This window comes from Triturus cristatus, chromosome 11, assembly GCF_964204655.1.
Source record: "Triturus cristatus chromosome 11, aTriCri1.1, whole genome shotgun sequence".
NCBI classification, from domain to species: Eukaryota; Metazoa; Chordata; class Amphibia; order Caudata; family Salamandridae; genus Triturus; species Triturus cristatus.
Window position 1 is genome coordinate 61,387,280 of NC_140594.1, and position 24,546 is coordinate 61,411,825.

Genomic DNA, 24,546 nt, shown 5'->3' on the forward strand with positions numbered 1-24,546 from the left:
CTGTTCCCGTGGAAGCCAGACTTCAGTACAAGGTACTTGACAGATTGAAGTGCCCATAAAAGACTGAATTCCACCTGAGCACGATGGCTGAGGGAATTGACGTGAAGGCTCTAGCCACAGTATTAGATAGCATACAAAAGCAGTTGAGCGATACCATGGAAGAGAATAAGTCCTTGAGAGAGGAGTTTAGGAAGTCAGCCTTAGATGCACGTCATTTGCGTCAACAGTTTGAAGAATTCTCCGGGGGGTCCCGTCAAACTGTCCAGGAAGACAAACCCCCCTCTTTTGCCCCTGCCCCCTCAGCTGCCGAACTCACGACACAGGTTATCCACGCCATCTCCCCAACAATTCCATTGGCAGCTCCTGAAAGGTATAGTGGGGACCCAAATAAGGCTCAGATTTTCCTCACGCAATGTTCATTACACTTTCTCTGTAGGCCCATCATTTTTAAGGAAGACCAGTCTAAGGTGGCGTTCATGCTGTCGTACCTGAGTGGAGATGCCGCCGCCTGGTCCATGCCGTTGGTGAACAACAATGACCCCATCTTATATGAGTTTGAAGGATTCAAGAGAGAATTTCTACGGATTTTTGATAGACGGTCCATCTCTCAATCCACGGACAATGAGTTATTAGACCTTAAGCAGGGAAGCCGTGAGTTAGTGGCATATTTGGCCCAATTTAACAAACTAATAGTGGAGACAAATTGGCCAGAAGCAAAACGAGCCGCAATTTTTTATCGTGGTCTCAAAGATGAGCTCAAGGATGGGTTATCACAGATTCCAAAACGTCCCACGGAGGTTTCCGAGTTAATTGACCTGGTTCTTCAGATTGATCAGCGTCAAAGTGAGAGGAAGAACGAGAGGCGAAAAGAGACTAGGTATATACCTCCCCGTTTCGACAGAATGAAAGCAGAAGGATCCAAGCCCAAAGAGACTGCATCAGAAGAGGAGCCTATGCAGATTGGTTCCGTGAGAGGACCCTTGTCTAAGGAAGAAAGAGAGAAGAGACGCTTGGGCAGGTTATGTATGTACTGTGGAAACTCGGGTCACTATGTGAAGGAGTGCCCAAGGAAACCAAAGAACAATTCATGGGTAAAAGATCGGCTCCACCAGTAGAAGGGGTTGCCCTGGTGGAAGCGAAGGAACAGACAACTCCCGATCTGAAATTGGTGGCAAACACCTTGCAATCTGCGGCCCCACATTTAATTTTATCTGTTCAAATAAGATTTGGAGGGCAGATCAAGGAAGGAATTTCCGTCATGATCGATTCAGGGGCCACAGGAAATTTTTGTGACATTGGATTTGCAAAGGCTTTGGGAATCACCTTCGTGAGGAAGGAACATCCGGAACCGGTACGTGCGGTGGATGGAACAAGTTTGTCTTCTGGACCTATAGTCTTTGACTCCGAGGAGATCGAGTTGTACGGACCAGGTCAACATTTTAGCTCCTTGCAATTCAGTTTGATCGATGCTCCTCAATTTCAATTCATCTTGGGTCTGCCGTGGCTCACGGAGCATAATCCTCTGATAGATTGGGCCCGACGATCTATCCGCATGAACTCGGACTATTGTCTACGACATTGTTTTCACCCAAATCTAGAACCGACAGTAGTCTCACAGGCCCAACAGCTAGCAAGTGTTTCAAGAACCATCTGTGTGGTGGATACTCAAGAAATTCCAACTGAGTATGAAGATCTTGCCTCGGTGTTTGATGAAAAGGAAGCGGAACGTTTACCCCCCCATCGTGAGTACGACTGTAGAATTGAGTTGGAGCCGGGAGCCTCTTTGCCCTGTAGCCGAATTTATGCGCTATCAGAAGCAGAAAATGTCCACCTCAAGGAATATCTGAGTAAATATTTGGCCAATGGCTTCATCCGCCCTTCACAGTCTCCGGTGTCCTCTCCACTCTTCTTCATTCCAAAGAAGGATGGCCAGCTGAGAACTTGCATAGACTATCGCGCCCTCAATCTGGTGACCAAGAAGAATCGATATCCCCTGCCCCTGATTTCGGAGCTCTTGGATCAAGTAAAGGGAGCGAAGGTTTATACAAAATTGGATTTAAGGGGCGCCTATCATTTGGTGCGCATGGAAGACGGCTTTTCGTACTCGTTTTGGATTGTATGAATATCAAGTCATGCCCTTTGGTTTATGCAACGCTCCCGCAGCTTTCCAGCACTTTGTAAACGATGTTCTGCGGGAATTTTTGGATCGATGCGCAGTCGTTTACATTGATGACATCCTCATCTTCTCGGCCAGTTTTGAAGAACACATTCTGCCACCCAGGTTAAAGATTCATCCAGTTTTCCATGTCTCCCTGCTTCAGCGTAGTCCAGTGGGAGTTAGAGTCAGGAAGTCTCCCTCATCAGTTTGGGTGCAGGGAAGTGAGGAATTTGAGGTCAAAAGAATTCTGGACTCTAGGCTTCAAAGAGGGAAGGTATTCTATTTAGTTGACTGGAAGGGTTATGGACCAGAAGAGCGTTCTTGGGAGCCACGTTCCAATATCCATGCTTCCCGTTTGCTCCGAGAGTTTCATCGAACTCACCCCACTAAGCCCAAGGAGGAGAGGAGGGGGGTTTTGGTGGGGGGTACTGTCAGGATTGGTACAGATAGGGTTAGAGTTCCTCAGTTGAGGCTACAACCCAATAGTCAGTTTAGGCTTGTGCTGGGGAGGCGTAGAAGCGTTTCAGTAAGATCGCTCTCCGCTATCCTTCGTACCTGGATGGGTTAGGTTTATTCCCCCCGTACCACCCAAGATGGCCGCCGGTTGGTCCTTAGATTCCCTAAAGATTCACTCTGATAGTGTTGTAGTGTTTAGGAGTTGATGTTGCGCGCGCGCGTTTCCAACGCGGCGCACTTCAACCGTCAAATCCTGTCGAGTGGCGGTGTTCTCTCGAACTCCGTCTCTTCAGGAATTTCCCCTGTCAGAGTTAGATTCTTCATAGTCCATTTTGGTTGCACTACGGTGCGGCATTCTCTAGTCCCTTCAGTAGGGAATATCCTGAATCTCTCAGAGGCTTCCGTTTGGTGTTTCCGTCCAGCCCCAGAGAGACTTTGTCTTTACCTCACCCAGTTCATAGTGCGGAGAATAGTTACTGGCATCCCTTACCCCCCCTGACAAGTACTTCGTCTCGACGGAAGAAGAGTCGCATGAGAGGCGAGTTGTCAAGGACATTCCAAGAAGTAAGTGTAGCCAGAACTGGCAGTTATTCGCATCGTCTTCAACTCTATGGAAGCATACTGTGACTTGTGTAGTTAAAAGAGACAAGCCAGTCAGTCTTCTTGTTCAAGAGTACAGTATTTGGAGTCGTCAGTCAGCAGCAGTTAGCCGCAAAGTTCAGCATAAAGAGATTAAGAAGAGACAGAGAGCGGAGTGAGTAGAAAGAGGTTTTTTTCCAGCTTGTGGCAACTTGGATACAATATTCTATATATATATATATATAAATATTAAGAACTTTCCTATCATCATCCATCAGCGGATTCTTAGAAAGAACGAAGAACTGAATCAGAACATAAAAGAACTTTTACACACTTTGGAATTGATGGTAACCCCCCTATGTGGGTAGACAGGTAATGGCAGTCCTGTAGAGCTAGGGTGGGGGCTTAGGCAAGATTGGTTTTACATGTATTCTTTCATTGTAGGAGTAGAAGCACGTAAACAGTACAGCTCCTCTTCCACTAAGAAAAGCACCTAGCAGAATGAGAACAGAGAGCAGCTACACACTGTGTCAGGACAGGTAATGGTGGGGGCCTTAGTCGGTTAAGTACAGTAGAGTTGGGTTTTGATAAGGCTGTTATTGAGTAACTCTCGTTACAGGAGTCTTACGGAAGGTGCCCCGAGACCAGTCCAGAAGAAGACGCAGTGCAGTCTCTCTTGTCTGTCCAATTCCCCTTTCCCCCTCTCTGCTGCTCGTGAGCCTGGAGCTCGCGGCAGTGGAGTAGGGGAGTGGAGATCAAGCATCTGTTCCCGTGGAAGCCAGACTTCAGTACAAGGTACTTGACAGATACATCCACGTCTGTAGATGTTATGTAGTCTTTGCACAACCGTGTCAAAGAGCGGAACTCATTTCATCGGATCGGACTGAATACACGAAGCTGTTACGCTCGTATTTAAAGAGAATACTAATCCTGCACACATATATATAAAGTTCCAGTATTGGGTAGCGGAGAAATGGATTGATGACTCCAATTCTAATTTTAATAATACAGATTCCACTAATGTTCATCTGAAATAAGAGAAAACAGATTCATATTTCCACAATAATTCTTAGAGAATATAGGAGCATATGTGTGCAGATTGATCCGTCAATTTCATAATACGGCCCTATGAAATGAGTTCCGCTCTTTGACACGGTTGTGCAAAGACTGCATAACATCTACAGACGTGGATGTATCCCTCAATTAAACAGATTGAAAGCACATCTCATGGGAGATTGATCCCGCGCGTCTTCTCACTTGGTGAGGAGTCAGATCCGACCTCCTGGAGCATTGTGACCTCTGCGTCGGTGAGACCAGCGAGCGGCAGAATTGTGGACCACTCTTTGCTGTTTGGTGCCTGCAAGCTACAGGGGAGTAGTTCCTCTACTCCAAGAGCGATTGCTGGCAATTTGCGAAGTGCTGACAGCAGCAGATTGAGTCGGTTTGTTGCGATTGTCGGGGCAGGTGCAGGCAGGCAGGGTTTGGCACCAAAAGTCCTGGTCCTCAGTTTTCCCTTCTTCGCCCTTCTTTGTCCTCTTCTTGTGTCTGTAGAATCTGAGTTCCTGGTGTCAGCAGTGCTACTTAAATACTCAGTTTAGGGTCGTTAAAGAAAGTGCAAGGTAGTAACTGTAAGATGCTCGCTCTTTATATACCAAAAAGAGGTATGCTGTGCAGAGTCCAGGTATCCCCTATGAGTGGAAAGGGGCTTGCTCTTGCAAACCCCAGGTGCTCTATCTTTGGTAGGGTAGTTGAGCGCCGAGAGGAGTTAAATCCTGTATTGCACAGTCCGTAACTGATGCACACACAAAAAAAGGAGCTATACACCAATTTAGAAAATTAACACTTGTATTTATACATTTTTAGCACCACGAACTTCATAATGGAGTAAGTACTTTGTTTTGAGATCACTGTGTTGAAAGTATACAGGAATACAATTGCATTTGGGGAGTTATCACAGATTTTCAGCATACAGAAATACCTTGTCATTTGTATCGGTAAAGCAGTAATATTACCCTCTGGGGAAGTAACATATACTGCATACGGATACTTAGCAGCGACTTACGGGACTGGCTTTCTGGATTTAAGGTAAGTGAGACCAGGTCCAAGCCAGCACCAACCGGTCACCTCGATCAGCTCTGGTGTATCCAGTGCACAAGTTCACTTCAGCGTTGGGTGCCGTGTTTAAATCAATGGGGAGTGATCCCGTTCAAAAGAGGCTGCTATTAAATACTGTGAGGCCAGTCTGGGCGAACCCACAGGGGAGATCCATCCTTGAGGGTCTCTGGCACGCAGAGACACCATTGGACCACTAGAAGTCTGGCTGAGGGGTCGTATGCAGTGGTGTTTTGTCCAGTGGGTCGCACTACGGGAGGCATACTGGGTATTTGGTTGCCTGCAAAAGCAGGCTGGACTTGGTGTCCAGTCAAACCCAAAGGTGGGTTCAGCTGTGTAGGCTCTCGGGACCCCATGGGCACCATTGGTCCACTTCTCCTCGGGCTATGGGGCTCTGGTGCCGTGGTGTCTTCAGGGGTCCGGTCGCTGTGGTCCAAAGGCTCTCACAGTTTCTGCTTTCCTGCATAATCCCAGGGGTGGGTGGACTCTTGAGGGTCTCTGTGCCTCAGGGGCACCATCTGTTACTCTGGCTGAGTAGACCTGTGTGCAGTGCAGCTTTGTCTGACTAGGTCGTGCTGAGAAAGGCTCTTGGTGTCGGTCCTTTTGGTGCTGCAGGGAAGCAGCGTCTCCGCACCAAGAAAGATGTTGCTGGCCAGTTGAAGTTGTGGGTCACTGTTCCATGCTTTAAAAGGTGGCAACACTTTCTTGACGAGCCAGGTCTGTGCAATTGTCCGGGACAGCAGGAAGGCTGACGGGGTTGGAGCCAAGGGTTTGTTGGGGGTGAGGTGGGCACAACGGGATAGCCTGGCCCCTAACCAACTGGGGAGCGGATCTTTTCCAGATTTCAGGATCTCCGTTTTTTTTTTGGGTTGTAATGCAGTGAGTTAGAATTGAGCCAGCCCATCACTGGTTTAATGCAGGCTAAACGTTTTGTTTTGGCCTTATCATTATTATTGTATGTCAGCAGTAATTGGGTGTCATCTGCGTAGGAGCCTACCTGGATATCAAAGGATTTAATAAGAGAGACTAGTGGAGTCGGGCATCTTAAAAATAGTGGGGCTCAAGGCAGATCGTTCTCCATACTTGATAGTTTTGGCTTCTGAGAAGAATGGTTTGAGCCACACATTTGGTTTCCTGTGTTTAACAGAGAACCTTAACCTTCTACCCCAATGTGGGCAAGGCTTTGTATCTCATGCAAAATCATGTCAAATGGTGCCGATAGGTCTAATAAGATTAGTACGGCATTATGTCCTGCATCCAGCATGAATTTGATGGGGTTCAGTGATCTCCAGGAGTGCTGACTCCATGCTATGGAGAGCTCTAAAACCGAATCGGGAGGGGTGGAGGAGTTTGGGGATTTCTAAAAAGGACATTAAGTGTGTGCTTGCTGCTTTCTCTATTATTTTTTAGATCCCTGGAAGTATAGATATGGGCCTGAAGTTTGACGGACTTTTTGGGTGGGCGCTTTGTTTTTTATATAAAGGTGTAACATTGGCCTTTTTCCACTCGACCAGTACAATGCACGATTGCAAAGAGCTCCTGATAGATGGTACTAAGAATGGCCCCTAGTGACCTCATGACTCGGGGTGGCAGGGTGGTCTAGTGGGGAGCCAGATTTAATTTTGGTAAAAATTCTCCGGTTCATTGGTTGTAGGGGAAATACATTGTGATAGTTTATCCTGTGCCTGGGGCTTGGGGGGGAATGACTAGCACTGTTCATGGGCATCGTGTATTACATAAGTCGGGTTGTCTTGGATTTTTTGTATTTTGTCCTCAAAGAAAGTGCTCAGATGAGAACACAGATGCATTTGTCTCAAGTGCGGGCGAGTGAAATATTTAGGATCTCTGAAATTTGAGACAATTTGTGTTAGCTTTTTCTATTGTATTTGAATAAAAAAGTGCGCTGTGCGGTTTTCAAATTGCTATTTGTGCTCAGAGCTACTGTGTATTGGCTCTTGTTCAACTCGTTAGTTTTTTCTCCAGAGGCTTTTTAACTTTCTACAGCCATTCCTTTATTCATTAAGTTCCAAGGTGAACCAACTGACGGACTGTAAATACCTAGTGGACCTTGTATTAGCTACTGGGGCTGCTTTGGAGGCCTCGTGTGTAAGTCAGTCATTCACTGTGACCTCTTCTGATGTAATGCTACCTGAGAGTGTAGGTTTGGTTTATTCTAGAGTTTCCTTCAGGGGGGGTACGTCTATTTTGTTCCAAGTACGATTTGCTTGGGTAGGTTCTGTTCTTTCTGTGTTTGTGACCAAGACCATGAGCACGGAAGTATGAAATGGTCTGACCAGGGAATTTCCAATGGCTTATTGTGCTCCATAGTAGCATTAGAGAAAATAGCATCTGTGCTGTGGCCTATTAGGACCTATTAGTAATGTTGAAAGATCGATGTCAGTAAGTGAATGTGAGAAAGTGCCAGCTTTCTTGCATGGTATGCCCCCACTTTTTGCTGAATTGCTGAATGTACTTTGAGTGTGCCCTGAGCTCCTGCCAATCAGGTGCCCAGGGCCTCTGTTCCTGCCCTAAAAACTGTGCTGCTGAAACCTAACACCCACATTGGCAAACCCTGGCCACTTGTCAGCCCCTGGTAAATGGCACACTAGGTACCCAGGGCCTTGTGACCAGGCAAGGCCGCTAAAGGCTGCAGCACTTATTGTGCCACCCTTAGAGGCCCTGTACCCTGACACAAACACACTGCCCTTCCAGGCTGAGAGTCTGGGTATAGAACAAAACAGAGTCGACATGGCACACATCCCTGTGTGCCATGCCCACAACATTACACTGCCCTGACATACATCAGCCACCCCTCTAGCTGGGTGCCCTATGCAAGTGGTGTGGGTGCATGATCCCTGTGCCCCTACAGTACCCAGGTCCATTTCTGGGCACTGTAAGTGCAGTGCTGCCATTTAAGAGTATATGGTGCTGGGAGATCGTCAACACTAACTCCACAGCACCATGGTGGCTCCACTGAAGACTGAAGTTTGGTATCAAACTTCTCAGCACATTAAACCCTCACTGATGCCAGTGCAGGATTTAATGTACAATGCATGACAGAGGGCATCTTAGCGATGCCCCCTGAGCCTAACCTTCAATCCACGTCTGGTCTGAGGGGCGGCCTAGGCTGCCACACAGCAGACATGTTGTTGGACCCCTGGGTAGAGAGCCATCCGCTCTCCTGGGCCTGCAACAATGCACATCCTGGGCGAGGTGCTAGGTCTCCTCCCCCAGGACGGGCAGGGGAAGCTTCAAAGGCATGCTGCATTTGTGAGCTTCTCCAGGCCACTTGCTGTACTCAGCAGCTGACCACTACCGGTTCTAAACCCCCACTCTGGCGGAAAGACTGTCTGGAAACCCCAAGGAAGGACAGGGGGTGTGCCAGACTCAGCCAACCCCACCCCTCAGATGGGGGAGGCGAGGTGCATCACATCTCTGGGCTCTTGCCATCTTGAAGATGCAGAGCCCTGCCCAATCGGGACTAGGCCACTGCCCTCCTCCCACAGGAGTGTGGAAGGATAGGGGGTGTACCCACCCCAGGGCAGGGACCCAGTGGTCCCTGCCCTTTACCTACCTGTAACGCCCCTAAATTTAGTATTTAGGGGCACCCTGAACCTTCCCTCCCTAGATCCATATTCTGAAACCGCAAAGAAGAACAAGAAGAAAGAAGACCTGCAGTGCAGTTGCTAACAAGAGGAAGACACCAACTGCTTTGGCCCCAGCCCTACCGGCCTGTCGACCCTCGAACCTGCTCCTGCTAAATCCCGGCATCTTCTGTGGCCAGCAACCTCCCAAACCCTGGAGGACCTGGCTACCTTGTGACTCTGAGCACTGCTCAAAGCAAGTAACTGACCCCTTGCATCAGCCAGGAACCGCGAACCCTGCGCACACTGCACCCTCCAAGCCTGGCCTGTGCTGGAGTGAACAAAGACCATGAGAACGTCCCCCTGGCGACTGTGACCCCGAATCCGGCACCCAAGGACCCACCTCGACGCTCCTGACGATGCCTGCAGCCTCAGAACCAGGGACCCCCGCAACTACGATCAACAGATTGTAGGATTTCCCGACACCAAAAGGCACCCCGGCGCCCTGCGGCCCCCTGTGCCCAACTCCTGGGTACCTACCTATCCTCCAACTACCCAACTCACCTCTCGAAGTGGTGGTGGCACCTGAAGAATCCTCGTCCCCGAGCTTGCAGTCTTTTTCTAAACCGGATATTTCCCATTGAAATCAATTGAGCGCCCGGAGGCTCAAAAGCACCCTGCACCCAGCCGCCAGAGTGGCCCTGGCAGTGCAACTTCTACTCCTACCTACTTCCCCATTTGCCCTGAGCAAGTGACCAGGAGCCCAGCTCCCACAGCCGCGTGGCCTGCTAGCCAGCAGCCACCAAGCACGGGCCCCCTGCCCCCCATAGGATTACATTGGGCCTACCACACTCTGCACCCGGCTGCCCCTGTGCTGCTGAGGGTGTAACAACTGTACTTACCTGACCCTGGGAGACCCCTGAGTCTATGCCCAGCACCTTAACTCTGCCAGTCGAGTACTTACCCAAAAGCCGATAACTCTCTTTTCTTTCATAGGGTAACATTGGCACTTGAAAATTCTTCTAAGTGGGGAGTTTCTAAACTTTAAAATATTCACCTAAAATCAACCGAGTAACGAAATCGAAAAGACTCACCTGCTATTAGGAGAGATCCCAGTGCTGGATCTTGGTGCCCAGCACAGACCCTGAAAAGGAATTACAAGCATACTTGCCGCTAACTCAATTTTCTCCCATAGGAAACCATTGACTGTTTTTCTGTGAAATTTCTTCTGTCGATTTTTGCAAACTACAAATATTCTTTAAAAATCGTACCAACTGTGAAAACTTAATTACTTACCTGTTTTAGATAGATGTCCCAGTACTGAGCCTAGGAGCCCAGCACTGGATTACAAAAGTAACGAGAACGTACTTTACCTGCAACATGAATTACCTTCCGTAGGATAACATTGCCTAGTTTTTGCTGAAAAAGCTTTTGCATACATACAAATATTCATTAAAAATCGCCTGTATAACCTAAACGCATTCTCTCAACTGCTTACAGAGGGTACACTGGTGCTGGATCCAGGATCCAACACTGAGCGAGAAAAAGTAACAATAACCCCACTTACCAGCTAAGTGAATTTCCTCCCATAGGATAACATTGGTGATTTCATTAGTAAAAGTTTCGAAGTGTCAACTTTTAAAATACCAAAATATTGCTTAAAAATCACAACAGTAACTAAATCGTATTTACTCCCCTGTTTTGAGGAACTGTCCCAGGACTGAATCTAGGATCCAGTCCTGTAGTTAGAAAAGTAATCCTAAAAGTAATCAATTGCATTTAACTTGAAATTCCCATTGAGCTCAATGTATTATTGTGTTTGAAATTGTGTTGCCTATTGCAACAAACTGTAACTATTGCATTCAAAAGTCAATTGCCTATTGCTAAGTATTTAACTAAAGCATCTCATTCTGAGAAAATATATTTTGATACCTATTGTTGGTTGTAAAATAAAACAACCATATATTTATATATACAAACCATTGGCCTAGAGTTCAGTTCTTGAGTGTGTGAGACCATTTGCAGGATGAGTGTGTGCAACAGATGCTTTACACTGTCCTCTGATACTGCCTTACTGCTCGACCAAGCTACCACTTTAGAGAGTAAGGTTATATCTAACTTTAGCCTCTGCCAAACCTCTGGGGAATGTGGACTCTGTACACACTGTACCTATTTGGGAACAGTATATACAGAGCCACTTTCCTACAGTGAATCAATCAGTTTAGCTGAAAGATTATCTGAGGGTTTGTCCAGGTGAAAATTTACACCTCCTAGAACAGTAAAGCTAGCTTAGTTGAGGACTTAATGGCTTAGTGCTTGAGAAATTGAGTTGAGGGAGTCTCCTGCATACCTCGGGGGCTCGTATAGCAGAGCTCCTCCAAAGGAGCATTGAACAGAGTAGGTGAACAAACCTCCTGGCTTCTGCCCCTACAAGGTCATCCATCCTTTTTAAAAATGCTGCATTTCAGTGTGTTCTTAAATGCAGTAGCTGCCCCTCTTACCGTCACGGTCTAAATGTAGGCAAGCATAATGAGGGAGACGTGCAAGCTGTAGGGCAGGACTACTCAGTTAGCCAGGTCTCAGCCGTGAGGAGAACATCTAACTGGTCTTCCTCAATTAGGTTCTATATGTATCCGAGGCATGCTTGGGAGTGACTAGCCTGGAGGTGCAAAATGCCTCCTTGCATAGCTATTTTTCCACCTGTCCTGGTGCCAAATGGGTCCCATGGTAGGGGTTGGCAACCTCCAAGTCTGGGGGAAGCCAGGCTTGTATATCAAAAGCGGTGTGCTCTTTGAAGCTTCCTGCCCTTGATGTGCCAATTTATTAGCCTTGCTGCTGGAGGAGATGTAAACAGCTCCTGGCAGAGCAGGCGTTTTTTCTGACCTCTGAGAGCGGGCTCTCAACTATTAGGGGGTCAGAAACTCGTCTGTGGTGGCAGGCTGGACAGGACCAGTAAGCCAGCACACTAGAGGATTAGTAGTGTTCTGTGGGTACTTCTACGGTACCCTCTGGGTGTAGGTATTAATAAATCCATCACTGGAATCCGTTTGTTACAGTGAAGCCATTATGTAGCTGGGTAACTTGTGTTGACCAGTTCCCAGTACGTACCTTCTGATGGCTTTCCCGTTCACTTGTAATATCTAGTCATAGAACTAGACATCACAGGGGCATATCCTCTCATGCAGATATACCCTCACAAATAATATAACACACCCTGCCTTAGGGCTCAAAGCAAAGGCCTGCTGTAAGGGTGACTTATTTAAATGCAGTGACTTTGGCATGCCACACAGTACTGTGCACTGTCATGTTTTCAGTTCATGGTTTGCACCATGCCATGTAGCCTGCAATGGCAGTCTGTGTGGAATTTGTGTGTTCCCTTATTGTGGTATAAGCTGTGCTGCAACCTCTTTTGTCCCAGTGCCCTAGGTACCAAGGGTACCATTTACTAGGGACTTATAGGTGTTGGTAGGCCTCAGTGCACTGTCAGTCGAACAACCTACATCTAGTAGCTAAAAAGGGGGCAATAAGTGGGCGACAGCTGCAACAAAAACCGAGTTTCCTACAGAACGCCTGCCCCCTCCTCCCTCACATCAGCAGCCCAGGAGACCTGGGAGCATCTTCCTAGTCTGTTAGGCGAGGAAGAGAGTATGGAAACAGACTGCATTGTTGCAGTGCGTATTGTGCCTCACATCCTCCTATCCAGGTCACTGCCTCTGGGCAGCTGACCTATCTAAACAGTAATAGGATGCATTTTATACTGGACTAAATCGGTTTAATCTTTCCCCTTTCCTTGGGGTTAGAGGTACCTACTTCTGCTAACCCTGTCTTAGCCAGAGCAACCCCCAGCTTACCCAAAGAGGTTACCCAAAATTGGAGTAAACCCCACCATGACAAGCAGGGTCTGGGGGCCTAACTTGCTGTTTGAAATGGGGTCAGACCACCAGTCCAAAGGCAGTGCACCCATAAAGGCCAACACCCAGCAGAGGCTGACCGCTGTTGACACATAGAACCGCACCTTTATCTCACCACTGACGGGTGGATGGGCTAACATAGGTCCTACTGCTGTTTTGGAGTGGGGGGAGGGGGGTCACTGCATCTTGTAGCAAACCACACCTCCTGCTGAAAAGTTGCCTGACTAGTCTGGACTTTTTGTGGGGCAGGTAATGCTTCACCAGTGCAAACTTTGGAGTGCTTCCTTACTGGAGTAGAATCTCTGTCACACAAATCTTTGCTAAAAGTTGCCCACCTTTCCTACATTTCATCCTCTTGCCTTTGTTCAGGGGCCTACTTTTCCTAGCTGCATACTCTGCACCTCCAGAATCATTGGGAGAGAACTGGTACTGGACCAGTACCACCTTTTGGGCTCAGACCAACTTTCCAAGGAGACAATCAAGGGGGAGGTCTGGACTGACTATCACCCTCTGCCAGCTAAGCGACCCAGCTAGCTCTAAGGATACTAAAGCCACAGGCTTAACTGTAACCTCACATTGAACAGCCCTTGCTCGTCTAGCCTCTTCTGGCCTGGTCTTAAGATACCAACCTCTCATGCACTATGGTGTAACTGGCACAAGTATCCCTCCGGGCAGTGTAGGGAAGTGGGTTTCTGTTGCAGTAACCCTTCCCCCACTTTCTGGCAGATTTCTGAAGCACTTTGACTTGATGTGCCCTGGGTCCCTGCCAATCAGGTTCCCAGTGCCTGTGTTCTTTCCCAAAACTGTACCTTTGTACCCCCAATTGGCACCTCTCTGTCCACATGTAAGTCCCTTGTAAAAGGTACAATGGGTACCAAGGGCAAGGTGAGCAGGGAAGGCCTCTAAGGGCTGCAGCACATATTGTGCCACCTTTAGAGGTCCTGTACCTTAACTACACACACTGCTATTGCAGGCTGCGTGTTTTGGTGCAGTGAAAAGTGAAGAGTAGACATGGCACACATAACTGTGTGCCATGCCTGCAACCCACTGCCTATGGTATAGGTAAGGCACCCCTCTAGCTGGGTGCACTATACTACTGGTGAGGGTACAGTTGCATGAGCACTGTACCTCTACATTGTGTAAGCCCATTCTTAGACCTTATATATAAAGAACAATGGTTCCCTTGGGTAGAAACAATGCGTATTGCGGTTAGCCGTAGTTACTTCAGCATAACATATACATTTCTGAAAGCCAGAACATTTCTTAAGCAAATGGGGGAAGGGACAAGAACACAGAAAAAGGGTTTTTCATTAATTTATGTATCAGAATTGATAGCATTCGTTATGCGAACCAAATTACATACAACAAAAATACATTGCAGAATTTTTGCACTTTAACAAAAATACATTGCAGAATTTTTGCACTTCAAAATTCATACAGTGATACACAATGGTGAGATAGTAGTGCTCAGTGGTGATATAGATACACAGTGCAGTGAGGTGGTAGTGGGGGGATGCGGTTTGTTTTGGAGGGCCAAATTCAAGAAGCAGTGACAAATTAAACGTTAAACAAATTATATAGTTGATAGCGACTATGTCCTGCAATCTGTGCCAAAATAGATCGTCGACGTTTCAACCCTATGGGCGCTTGGTGGAGTGTCACAAGCGGGTCTTCATCAGGACTGTGGAGGAGGAGAGGCCGCCCTAGGATTTCAAGGGCGGTCAAGGCAATTGATTGAAGGGGTTGGTTTATTCTAGCAACATGTCAACTGTGATATGAATTGCACAGAAGATCAAAAAATGATTGTATTCTGGTAAAACGGAGTCCTCACGAAACACTTGGTTAATATGCCTGCTGCAAAGAATGTGCACCCGCAGATCACAGAAGTGTATTGCATGTGCATAGCTTTGTGGGTTACTGCTTTTGTCACAGAGATCCATTTGTTACTGTGCAGTTCATAATTCACAATAGTAATCTAGCACAGTCCATCAGAGTGCGGCATGCAAACACACTCGTGCATGCAGTCATATATTCAAACACTTAGGGCAGGATTACCATAGATGCAACTGGAGTATACTCTTATAGTATTACAGACTTACTCCCGAATTTCAAGAGTAAGCCAGGACTTAGCGCAGCATGGCTAAACACTTATAAGGCCCCCAATGGCGAGACCTATTGACTATGCCAATGCTTGTCTAGGAAATGTCCCAGTGTGATGTCTAGGCATATCACACCGAGGTAAAAAAGTAATCCAAAAAGTACTCTGATCTAAAAACTAATCACAAAGAAATTACAAATACTTACTGTTTTGAAATATTTTACAAAGCTGTAACAAGTCGTTTACATCGAGCTTACTTGTTTTGATCAATCTCTCTTGAAAAGTGCAATTCTATTTACCTGTACTGCTTGGTTCTAAAAATAAAATGCAAACAAATATTTTTGATACAAACAATTGGTCTGAGTTCAGTCTTTGCGTGTGTGACATTATTTCTTGCCTGAATGTGTACAATAAATGCTTACCATACCCTCTGATAAACCCTTACTGCTTTCCCACACTACCACAAATAGAGAGTAAGGTATTATCTACTTTTACCTCTGTATATACCGAGCCAGCTTCCTACAGGTAGTAATTGGGATTCCATTCACCTGAATGTGATGGGAGTGTCTGCTTCCCTCTGTAATCAACAACTCACCTTCTGTCCCCACTTCCCAGTTAAAAGCTAAAAGATGTCCTCATCTGAGAAGTCTTCCTCAAAGGCTAAGCTGGCAATCAGGGCTCACATTTTTCCTGGGATAAGCTAAGTCCCCTCTGTAGTGCCCAACCTGCTGACCATCAAAGCAGGGCCTACTGTCTATGAACTTTTTAAGCTTAGGGTGCCCCACTACTCTGGTTACCAGTACAGATGGGAGAAACTCTTCATTTTTAGGGGCCTTGGTCTCTGAATGAATCTCTTTGGAGGACTTACCACCTCCTCTTCCCTTCTGTGGGCCTAACATCCATTTCTTGGGACACCCCCACCCCGATGCTTTTTGGGAATCCTAGTTTAACCCATTGGTCATCTTTCTTAGCCAACTCATTGGGACTAGAAGGTCATGTATCCCACTGCTGCCACCAATGTAGGAAGTTGCCTCTTTATATAGTATACCGAAAAGAGGTATGCTGTGTAAAGAGTGCAGGTATCCCCTATCAGTCAACGGGGGTTTGCTCTTGCAGTCCCAAAGTTCTCTATCTAGAGTATTGTGGTCGAGCAGCCTTAGGCTTATCAAAGAGGAGTGTTAGACATGTGTTGCGCACACAGTCAAAAATTATGCACACACTCAAAAAGGAGACCCACCCCAATTTAGAAAAATAGCACTTTAAAAAAATATATATATATTTTTTTAACACCAAGAACTTCGGAAAGGAGTAAGTACCTTGTTTTGCGCTGGAAATCTGAGGTATGGTGGCTCTGCTGGGGAGTGTGATGTCCGGGCTGGCAGCTGATTGGCTGAGTTTTGGACCACATAATAATGTTAGGTTACCAAATAATCTAATTCCCTATGGGTTTTCTATGCAGTTTTCTCTTTTACTGCTATTGTTATTCTTTTACCGTGAGACTCCCACCATGACGACGGGGAAGATACAAGCATGTGAATCTATGAAAGATATCAATACTGGAGAACCATAGTGTACAGGTAAGTAACTAGTTTTTTCAGGCATGTGACTATGAAAGATACCATTACTGGATAACCGTAGTAACAAGTAAGTAACTTGTTTTCTTCCATGCACACCCCATTGACCTACACCCTCTTTACAGGCCACAATACAGGATTTAGAGAATCAAAACTGTAGAGAGGTGAAGGTTGCCTTGTGCAGGCCTGTGTTAATGCACACTCCACATAAAACCATACCAGCAATCCAGGCCACAATTGAAGATTTGGTAGATCGCCTCATCGCAGTCAAATGTGGAGTGAGGTACCAAGATCCAACACACGTCCAAAGTTACTCACATGACCCACCTTTCCATACCAGCCCTCCAGGCCGCCATCCAGAATTAAAGCATCCCACCGGTGGCACAACCCACTCATCTGTACCAAACTTTAGTGAGGTGTGGTGTCCAATACAGACATAAGTACCTGAACACACCACACTCATCCATACCACCACTCTGGGTCACAATCAGGAATTTGTGGAGTGTTCCAATACCAGCAAAAGTGGAGTGTGGCCAAGGGTACACAACATAGGTCAAGGTTTCTGCACACACCCTGCTGACCCATACCAGAACTCCGGGCCACCTACAGTATTCTGCGGTAATGTCCAAACGGTACCAAAAATGAAGTGAGGTGGATTGTGTCCCGGCAGATGCAGGTATTTGTGCACATCCCACTCACCCATATGTGCAATTAGGGCCACAACCTTGGATTTCTGAAATACCCAAATGCCTCCAAAAGTGGAAGGAAGTGGTGAGGATGCCACCCATCGCAGCTCTCCAGGCCAGATTTGTGGATTTCTGGTACTGCACCAGTGACATTAAAAGAGAAGTAAAGGGTACGATGTCCAACGCAGGTCCAGGTTTCCACACACCCAACTTGCCCAATTAAAAAAATAAAAAATAAACCAGGATTGTGAGGTCTGCATTTGCTTGTGATCAAGAAAAACAAAAGGCTAGGCCCCACCTAAATGGATACCTTTCTCCTTGTACAACAGTCTGCAGTCCACCCCCTACTATTCAAGCAAGGGCAGTGCTTTAGGCAGATTAATCACAAACTCCTTGCTAAAAAAGTCTTTTAATTTCTAAGGGGAGTCCAGTCACCATTCCTTCGCTTAATTGCATGGAACTCCATCCTCAGGAATGAAAGCGATGCACTTCTCAGGTCTGGAAAGATGCTAATGCTACAACCAAGGGGCATCCAAAGGGATCCTGCTTTGCTTCTTATAACTAGTGCTCCCAGTTTTTCATTTTTTTTTTTTTTTTTCGTTTACAAATACAAACCGAAAACCATCTATTGACCTGTCTGTGTTGCTTTCTGGATGTGGATAAACATGGTAAATGGGTTTTCTTTTGGATGATTCTCACTGCTGTTAATCATGATTGCTAGGTCAATAGCTGTGCAGGTTGACAGGTAGGGAAGATAAAAACTGTATTTTACTATACCTGGCTAAAACCTATTGGACACTGCAATGTGTAAACATTTATCTATTAAAAAAAATGTGGAAATAAACCCATTGCCGCTTCATTTTGTTTTCCCACAAAGCACAAGACAAATATGAATAAATACAGATGAAAATGACAAAATCCATTAAACGCAGGAACCCTACTTATAATTGATACTGTTTGCCACAGTTGAGGATAAGCCTCACCTAACATCCACTCCAGCATTTGCACTATCTCCTTTTCAATTTTGCCACTATTTACCCATACATCTTCTCACACTACTATCGTGAGGTTACTGCTTCCTTCGAGCACAGCCTAAAGCTGGTGATATTTCCTAGTATATGCATCCAGCCATTACTTTATACTTTCCTGGCCTTACTGGAGTAGCTGTCTACTCGTAGACTGGCAGGGGACCAGGGCCGGCTCTAGGGCGGTGCGACCGGTGCCACCGCACCAGGTGCTGACTTCGCACAGGGGCACCTATTGGTGTTTGCTAGTTTATATTGTGCTTAAAAGCACCTGCTGCCGCTTTCCTGGCCTCTAACAATGTTCATGCAGCAATTAAAATATCAAGAAAAATCCGGTGATTAATATTCTTCCAGGCGAGATCGGAGTTCTGTCTGATAGATGTTTTGACTCCTGGAAGCTTTGATTCATGGTAAAGTAGCGCAGAGGGTTAATATGCTTGCTGCAAAGAACATGTACCATGCATATAACAAAGTTAATGTAATGTAAACAGGTCAGTGGGTTACTGCTTTTGTCAGAGACTTCCTTTTGTTAATTGCAGTTTACAGTGAGCTATTAACTGTCATCAAATAACTGCGTGCAGACTTCAAGTTATAGATTAGAGCGTATGGATTTTTTCTCCAGACTTTCATTATTCTAATGTTGCGAAAAGGGTTCACTTGGGTACAGATCAGTTCTTGGTGTTAGAGAGAGCCCCAATCCATTGTTACATTTTACATTCAGAGTTTGTGCTTCTCCAGACCAAGTACTCTTCAGCTATACTGCCTACCTGTATGGATGACGTGAATCCACCCCTTGTTGTCCTGTCTTATGTAACATTTACTATACACTGATGAGTGATAGTCTGTTTAATGTGTGCGTTACGTACAGTGCTCGGACAACCTTCACTTTTATGAGTGACGCTTTAAAATGTATTAAATGCATCTGAGAGAGAGTAGTTATGGTGACTGTTAAAGGGTAGTAGGGAGGGAATCCATGGGGGGGGGCAAAAAACATTGTCGCACTGGGCGCCACCAGTGCTATAGCCGGCCCTGCAGGGGACAGACGGTCTTCCGATTCTTGTGCCTATCAAAAGTACCTAAGAAATCACTATTGTCATATGCAAATTATGCTGTTTCTCCCACGCCTCATCAGGGGTAGTAAGCGCTGTATAAATGCGCTTAGTTACCTTGTTCAGACTGCACAAAACTCATGGTGCACCAGGCTGCACTCACTCGACACTCCATGCACTCACCCGTTGTGCGAAAAACAATCTTCATGCACATTTTAAACAAAGGGCGGAGTCAAAGCACCTCGTGACCCGAAAGACTACTTCAAAGAAAAACAACTTGCAGGGGGCCACGCTCAACATTAGATGGCAAGAGTATGTAGAACGTGTGATTCCACAGCAATACATGCTAGAAACAGATGCGCACAGAATAACTAACATGTTCTTTAAATATTTTGGGGAATGGGAGAGGGGGTTATTTGAATTTTACCTATCATTTTTGCAAACATTTGCTGTAGAATCGGGCACGTCCGTGACCTGGTTTAGGCTGCAGAATTGCAAGAGGCAGGGGTCCATATTGTGTGTACACCCGGTCGATTAACAAATATCTTTTTGTTTTAGGCAGAGACTTTGAGGAGGCCCAAGATGACAGTTGTGCAATCCGCTCAACCAGAAAATGAGCCCCTGTGCACACTTGATGTGTAATCGGGAAAGCGCTGGTGAACTCGAGGACATTGCTGCAGAGAGCAAAACTACTAAACAGCGTGGAATGCTTCGCACGCGCACTGTTTGTATGGCATGTGGCCAATGTCACTGCAAGTGTAAGCTGTCATTGGTAAGGGGTATGCTTGGCCAAGTGACTTATCAAATGTAGGCAAGGCCACTTGAGAGGGCTGAAAATAAACCAGCACCTTCACTGAATGCCCCAGAGTGCCAGGAGGAATAGTTTCTCGTCTTTGCTGGATTGAAGTCAGTGCATTTTATCAATAGAGGTCATAAGGGGCCATGCCTGGGAAATATATTTTTGTTGGAAAGATTGGTTGCACTTGGGCACACAGCAGTGTATGCACTGAAAACCATGCTAGATTGCTGCTGTTGGCAATGCTGATGTTGCCTTAATGTTTGTTGGTGAGCCAGCAGTGCTGGAGGTTTTCATTGATGCAGGTTCATATTTCCTGTGCTCTGAATATGCACTAAATGTTGTTTTACCTGAAGCATCATGGAAATAACACAGCAGTGTGAGAAAAGCATCACATTTATCAGCTGTCACGTGGTCCTCTATATGGAACTCTGCCTTACGCGAGTCACTTTCACGAGGTGTAATGCAGTAATACGTTTCAGGAGACCAGCTCGAGACAAAAAGCATAAGGAAAGAAACCCGATTTATTTTCAGCCTTTTGCTAACATTGTTGCCTTCTACAAAACCTTTTTTTTTTTTTTTTTTTTTTTTTTTTTGTCAAAAGTTACAGTTCATTGACCAAACAAACTCAAAATCACTTCAGTATTCTTTCTTCATATCACAGACCACCCTGGATATTCCTTGGTATTTGAGGGTAAGGGGTATTAATTGTCACTAAGAGATTTTGTTGGGATGTCTGTCTCTGCAGAGCATACGATTACTAGTCCGGCGGAAATTTCAATTTAACACTGCGATAGTGTGTTACTGTGTCAGTCCTCAAATGCATTCTTCGGGAGTGATCACGTTGTGGTCATTCTGTTTGATGATTAGCAGTTTCAGTAAGTTTGAACTTACTGCATACCTAATGCCTTATTTCCCCTCTCTTCCAAAGTACTGCTTTATTCACAGAGCATTTAACTGATGTTCCGTGAGCTTCAGAGTATGTGCTTGATGCATTGTGACATTTTAGAGGTCGGAGCCTGCTGCTTTCCCTTTTCTTTTATTAATTAATTTAAATATCCTCCTTCAGTGGCGTTCTTCTTGATCCTTCATTCATCCATCATGTAGATTGGTTCCATTTCACCTTCCTTGTAACGATTTTGGTTAGGAATGCACCTTCTCTCGTTCGCAGGAGCAGTATCTCATCAGCTCAGTGCTTGCAATGTGATTGGTACCATCCTGCAGTTCACATTGCTGCTATAGCACGACCTGGCCCTCTTTCCATCATAGTTTCAGTATTAAGATGCTCCCAGAATAAGAGTCACTCTGAGATGTATTGTGTGGTGGCGGTCGTCCTCATTTGTACTGCACCACAGCACCGTGACCATTGGTTATTGCAAGTAGAGCAGTTGTACACTTTAGACATTTTCAGGGAAGGGCATTAATACTCCTGCTGCACTTTAACAAATCGCAACACCTGCTGCATGCATTCTTAAAATTTGCAGTAAGTAGCTGGTCTTCATTTCTGTGAAGGAAATTACAAGTTCACCTCAACGATGTTGCACTTTGGGATATACTCCACTTACGATTGCAAACCTGTTCGATAAGTGGAATGAACGAAATATATTTTCTTGGGTTTTTTGCTGCACTTAAATTATTGGCGGACGATTTTGAATCCGTTTAGGGTTGTAGTGGATTTCAAATTCCACCAAACACATTTTCTGTGTTGAACAATACATTGCTGTTTCTAGAAATAAAGTTTAGGAGGCTTTCTAATGCATAGGATTCGTTTAGTTTCCTAGTTGGATGGGGCCACTGATTTCAAATCTTTTTTTTAAATGTACCTAGCTTGAGAGGTAAACCTGTAACAGAATAAAGTAAATGCATGTTTATTTTGGCTGCATTATGAGCTGAAGGTCCGATTTGCTGATCTGTAAAACTCATCAACTTAAAACTTGCATTTAGTAGTGCTTTTTCCTTTAAATTAATTCTCATGGCCACACTTGGGACACAATTAACTCTTTCCATTGGAATAATTTGATTTTCTGAAATCTAAACACTTTCTAGTTGATCTGTTTCGATGTAAAAATGTACTTCACAGGAATATAGGTCAAATCTTTTTATTAGTGCTAAATAGCTGAATGTCTGGCTTCGCGGTCTACTTCTATAACTTATAGAGATATATCCTTAGCAACTAATGGCTGCATCAGATAAAACAAGTTCATTTTGAGATTGAGACCACGTTCTTCGAAGCACTGAAATGTGCTGTGCTGCCTTGAGGGGATGATCGTCGTCCTGGAGACGGGTAAACTAACTTGCTGGTGTAGGCACGCTAGGGCTTATGAACATTTGCTGCACCGTTACGTATTGCATTGCAGTTTAAGCCTGTCCTTTCCGTTTCCGCGCAGAATGTTTAGACTTTTAGTGCTTCAGAATATTCAAACTAGTCTTGCAGCTTGGGTGTAATGTTAATGACCTGCACACACTGGCATAGTATCATCAATCCGAAACCTAGTTTTAGTGTTTGCTACGGCTCACTACAAGATCAATCTACCGCTGCTGCTTGTTTGCCATTTGGTATCCTTTTCTTCCTTGACTATATTCATTTCCATCTTGTATTGGAACTTGTACTTCGGAATAGTAGCATCTAGATCCAAATTGTCCATCTAGTTATTTTGATCTTTACTAGTCCTCTTTGCAGTTATATAAAGTATCAAGGTTTGATTCTTTCACATAACTATTTTAGAGCCTTTCTTTGCGAGTTCACATCATGGTTATTTTGACAGGGGTTCATGCATGGCTTTGTATCTGCTTTAATTGCTTTTTTTTATACTGCATTGATTGGTGGGCATAATCCTAAACAGGCATAAAAGGCACTTATGATTTGCGAAGTTTCATACTGTTTATTAGGGGTGAGGAATATGAACCCATTTTGTATGCTATGGAAATAATCCGAGTAGGAGATCTATTTCGTGCTGTTTGTTCCTACCTCAAAAACTGCAGCTCTTGGTATTGTGAAGTTCACGCCCCTGTGACCAAAGCTTAATTGTAGGATGGAACATATTCTAAAAAGAGGGCGCTTAACTTGCTGCAGCTTCATATTTGGAGCGGAGTTGAGATGTTAAAACATGGAATGCATTAACTGCTGCCACAAACTGCTGTTTATTGTAAAACTGTTGTGCTTTTATGTTTACTCTTTTAAGTACACTTCTTTGCAAGAGGAGCATCTTCTGTGATTAGATGGTGTACGCTACTGCCTTGGCTTAACACATTTCTGAGATTATTGCTTTCTGTCCATCTGTGAGGATGTTGTGTGCTGTTAGATGAAAATGTCTGTGACTTAGATCTGATGTCTTGAGAACCTGCAAAGAAAAATTGGAGTTAGAGGGACAGTATAAACCTTTTTTTAAAGCAATGTTTTGCCATACCCTTAGTCTAACTGTCCTGTTTTGGCAAAAACAAATTATAGGATCTGTCTCTTAACCAGATTTCCATAGCATCAAGGCATCTAAGACTGGAACATAGCTCTTCAAATTCAGTACTTGTTGCAGTAGTTTGTGTGTTTTGTATGGTGTCATTGTTTACTTTGTTGGTACTGAAAGACTTATCTGTTTCAAAGTCTGCTAGCTAGTTAGCCTGGTTAGTTTTTAAAGAATAGTATATATTTATTGAAAAACTCTATGGTAAAGGTGAGTTCTTTAAATCGAAGAATGTCTTTTCAGCCTGATGATTTGATTGCCTAGGTGTTGTATGTTGAGGCCTCATCCACTGGAGAGACACTTTACCTATGAGAAGTGTACATCCCAACTACAAAGTTTGCTGTACATGCAAACAATCTTTACTGCATGTTGGTTCTCACAGGATGTTAGTAGAAGTGTTTAGCTGCAAAACTAATTTACAATATTGGCTGTTTTTACAACACTGAATTCTACAATTTTTCATATTCTAAGTCCATAGACTTGCTTCCTGAAGTATTGTGATGTATCTGAAAGGAGAAGTGAGAAATTAGCTCATACACCCAAGTAGATCTTGAGGTTTGTGTATGAATTGTATGTTACATGCACTTTGTTGGCAGTGCAGCATTAGTACAAATGTAAATTCTATTTTACTGGTCTATGCTTGATATATTCTGCACCGCCACACAAGCAAATATGTTTGGTCTGGATACTGCTACACGTGAATTTTGTTTTACAAAAAACATTTGTTTTAAGCAATAAAGTTTGATATTACACTTTGTGGTGTCTGAATGTGAAACTGTGAGCTGATGTTGTGTGGACTATGTAAGATCCTTTAGAAACCTAATAGGACTTCTGTGATTTGAGATTGGTAGTGGTCATTGTGCATAGAAGCTGCAAAACCACTGTTGAGAGAATTTACTCTTCATGAACCTTGTCCTGTCCACCCTCCTTCCCAACTGCTTGTGAATTGCCTGCACTGACGGGAAGGATCAGAAAAAGCGTTTGAAAAAGTGTACTGTAACCTTAAAATGTTTTGGAGCCCTTAATGCGTAAGCATCCATCTGCATGCGAGTTCCATGCC

General features: G+C 44.9%; 1 protein-coding gene across 2 annotated transcripts in view; it reads left to right on the forward strand.

Annotated features, from left to right (window-relative positions):
- Nucleotides 1–24,238, forward strand: part of DGCR8 (DGCR8 microprocessor complex subunit) — a 288,096-nt gene extending 263,858 nt beyond the window's left edge. For both annotated transcript variants that reach the window (XM_085636096.1, XM_085636097.1), the window contains one exon: nucleotides 19,791–24,238. In XM_085636096.1, coding sequence (XP_085492222.1) covers nucleotides 19,791–19,874 — 84 coding nt within the window. In that variant the 3' untranslated portion in view covers nucleotides 19,875–24,238. The remainder of the gene's footprint in view (nucleotides 1–19,790) is intronic.
- The last annotated feature ends 308 nt before the right edge of the window (nucleotides 24,239–24,546 follow it).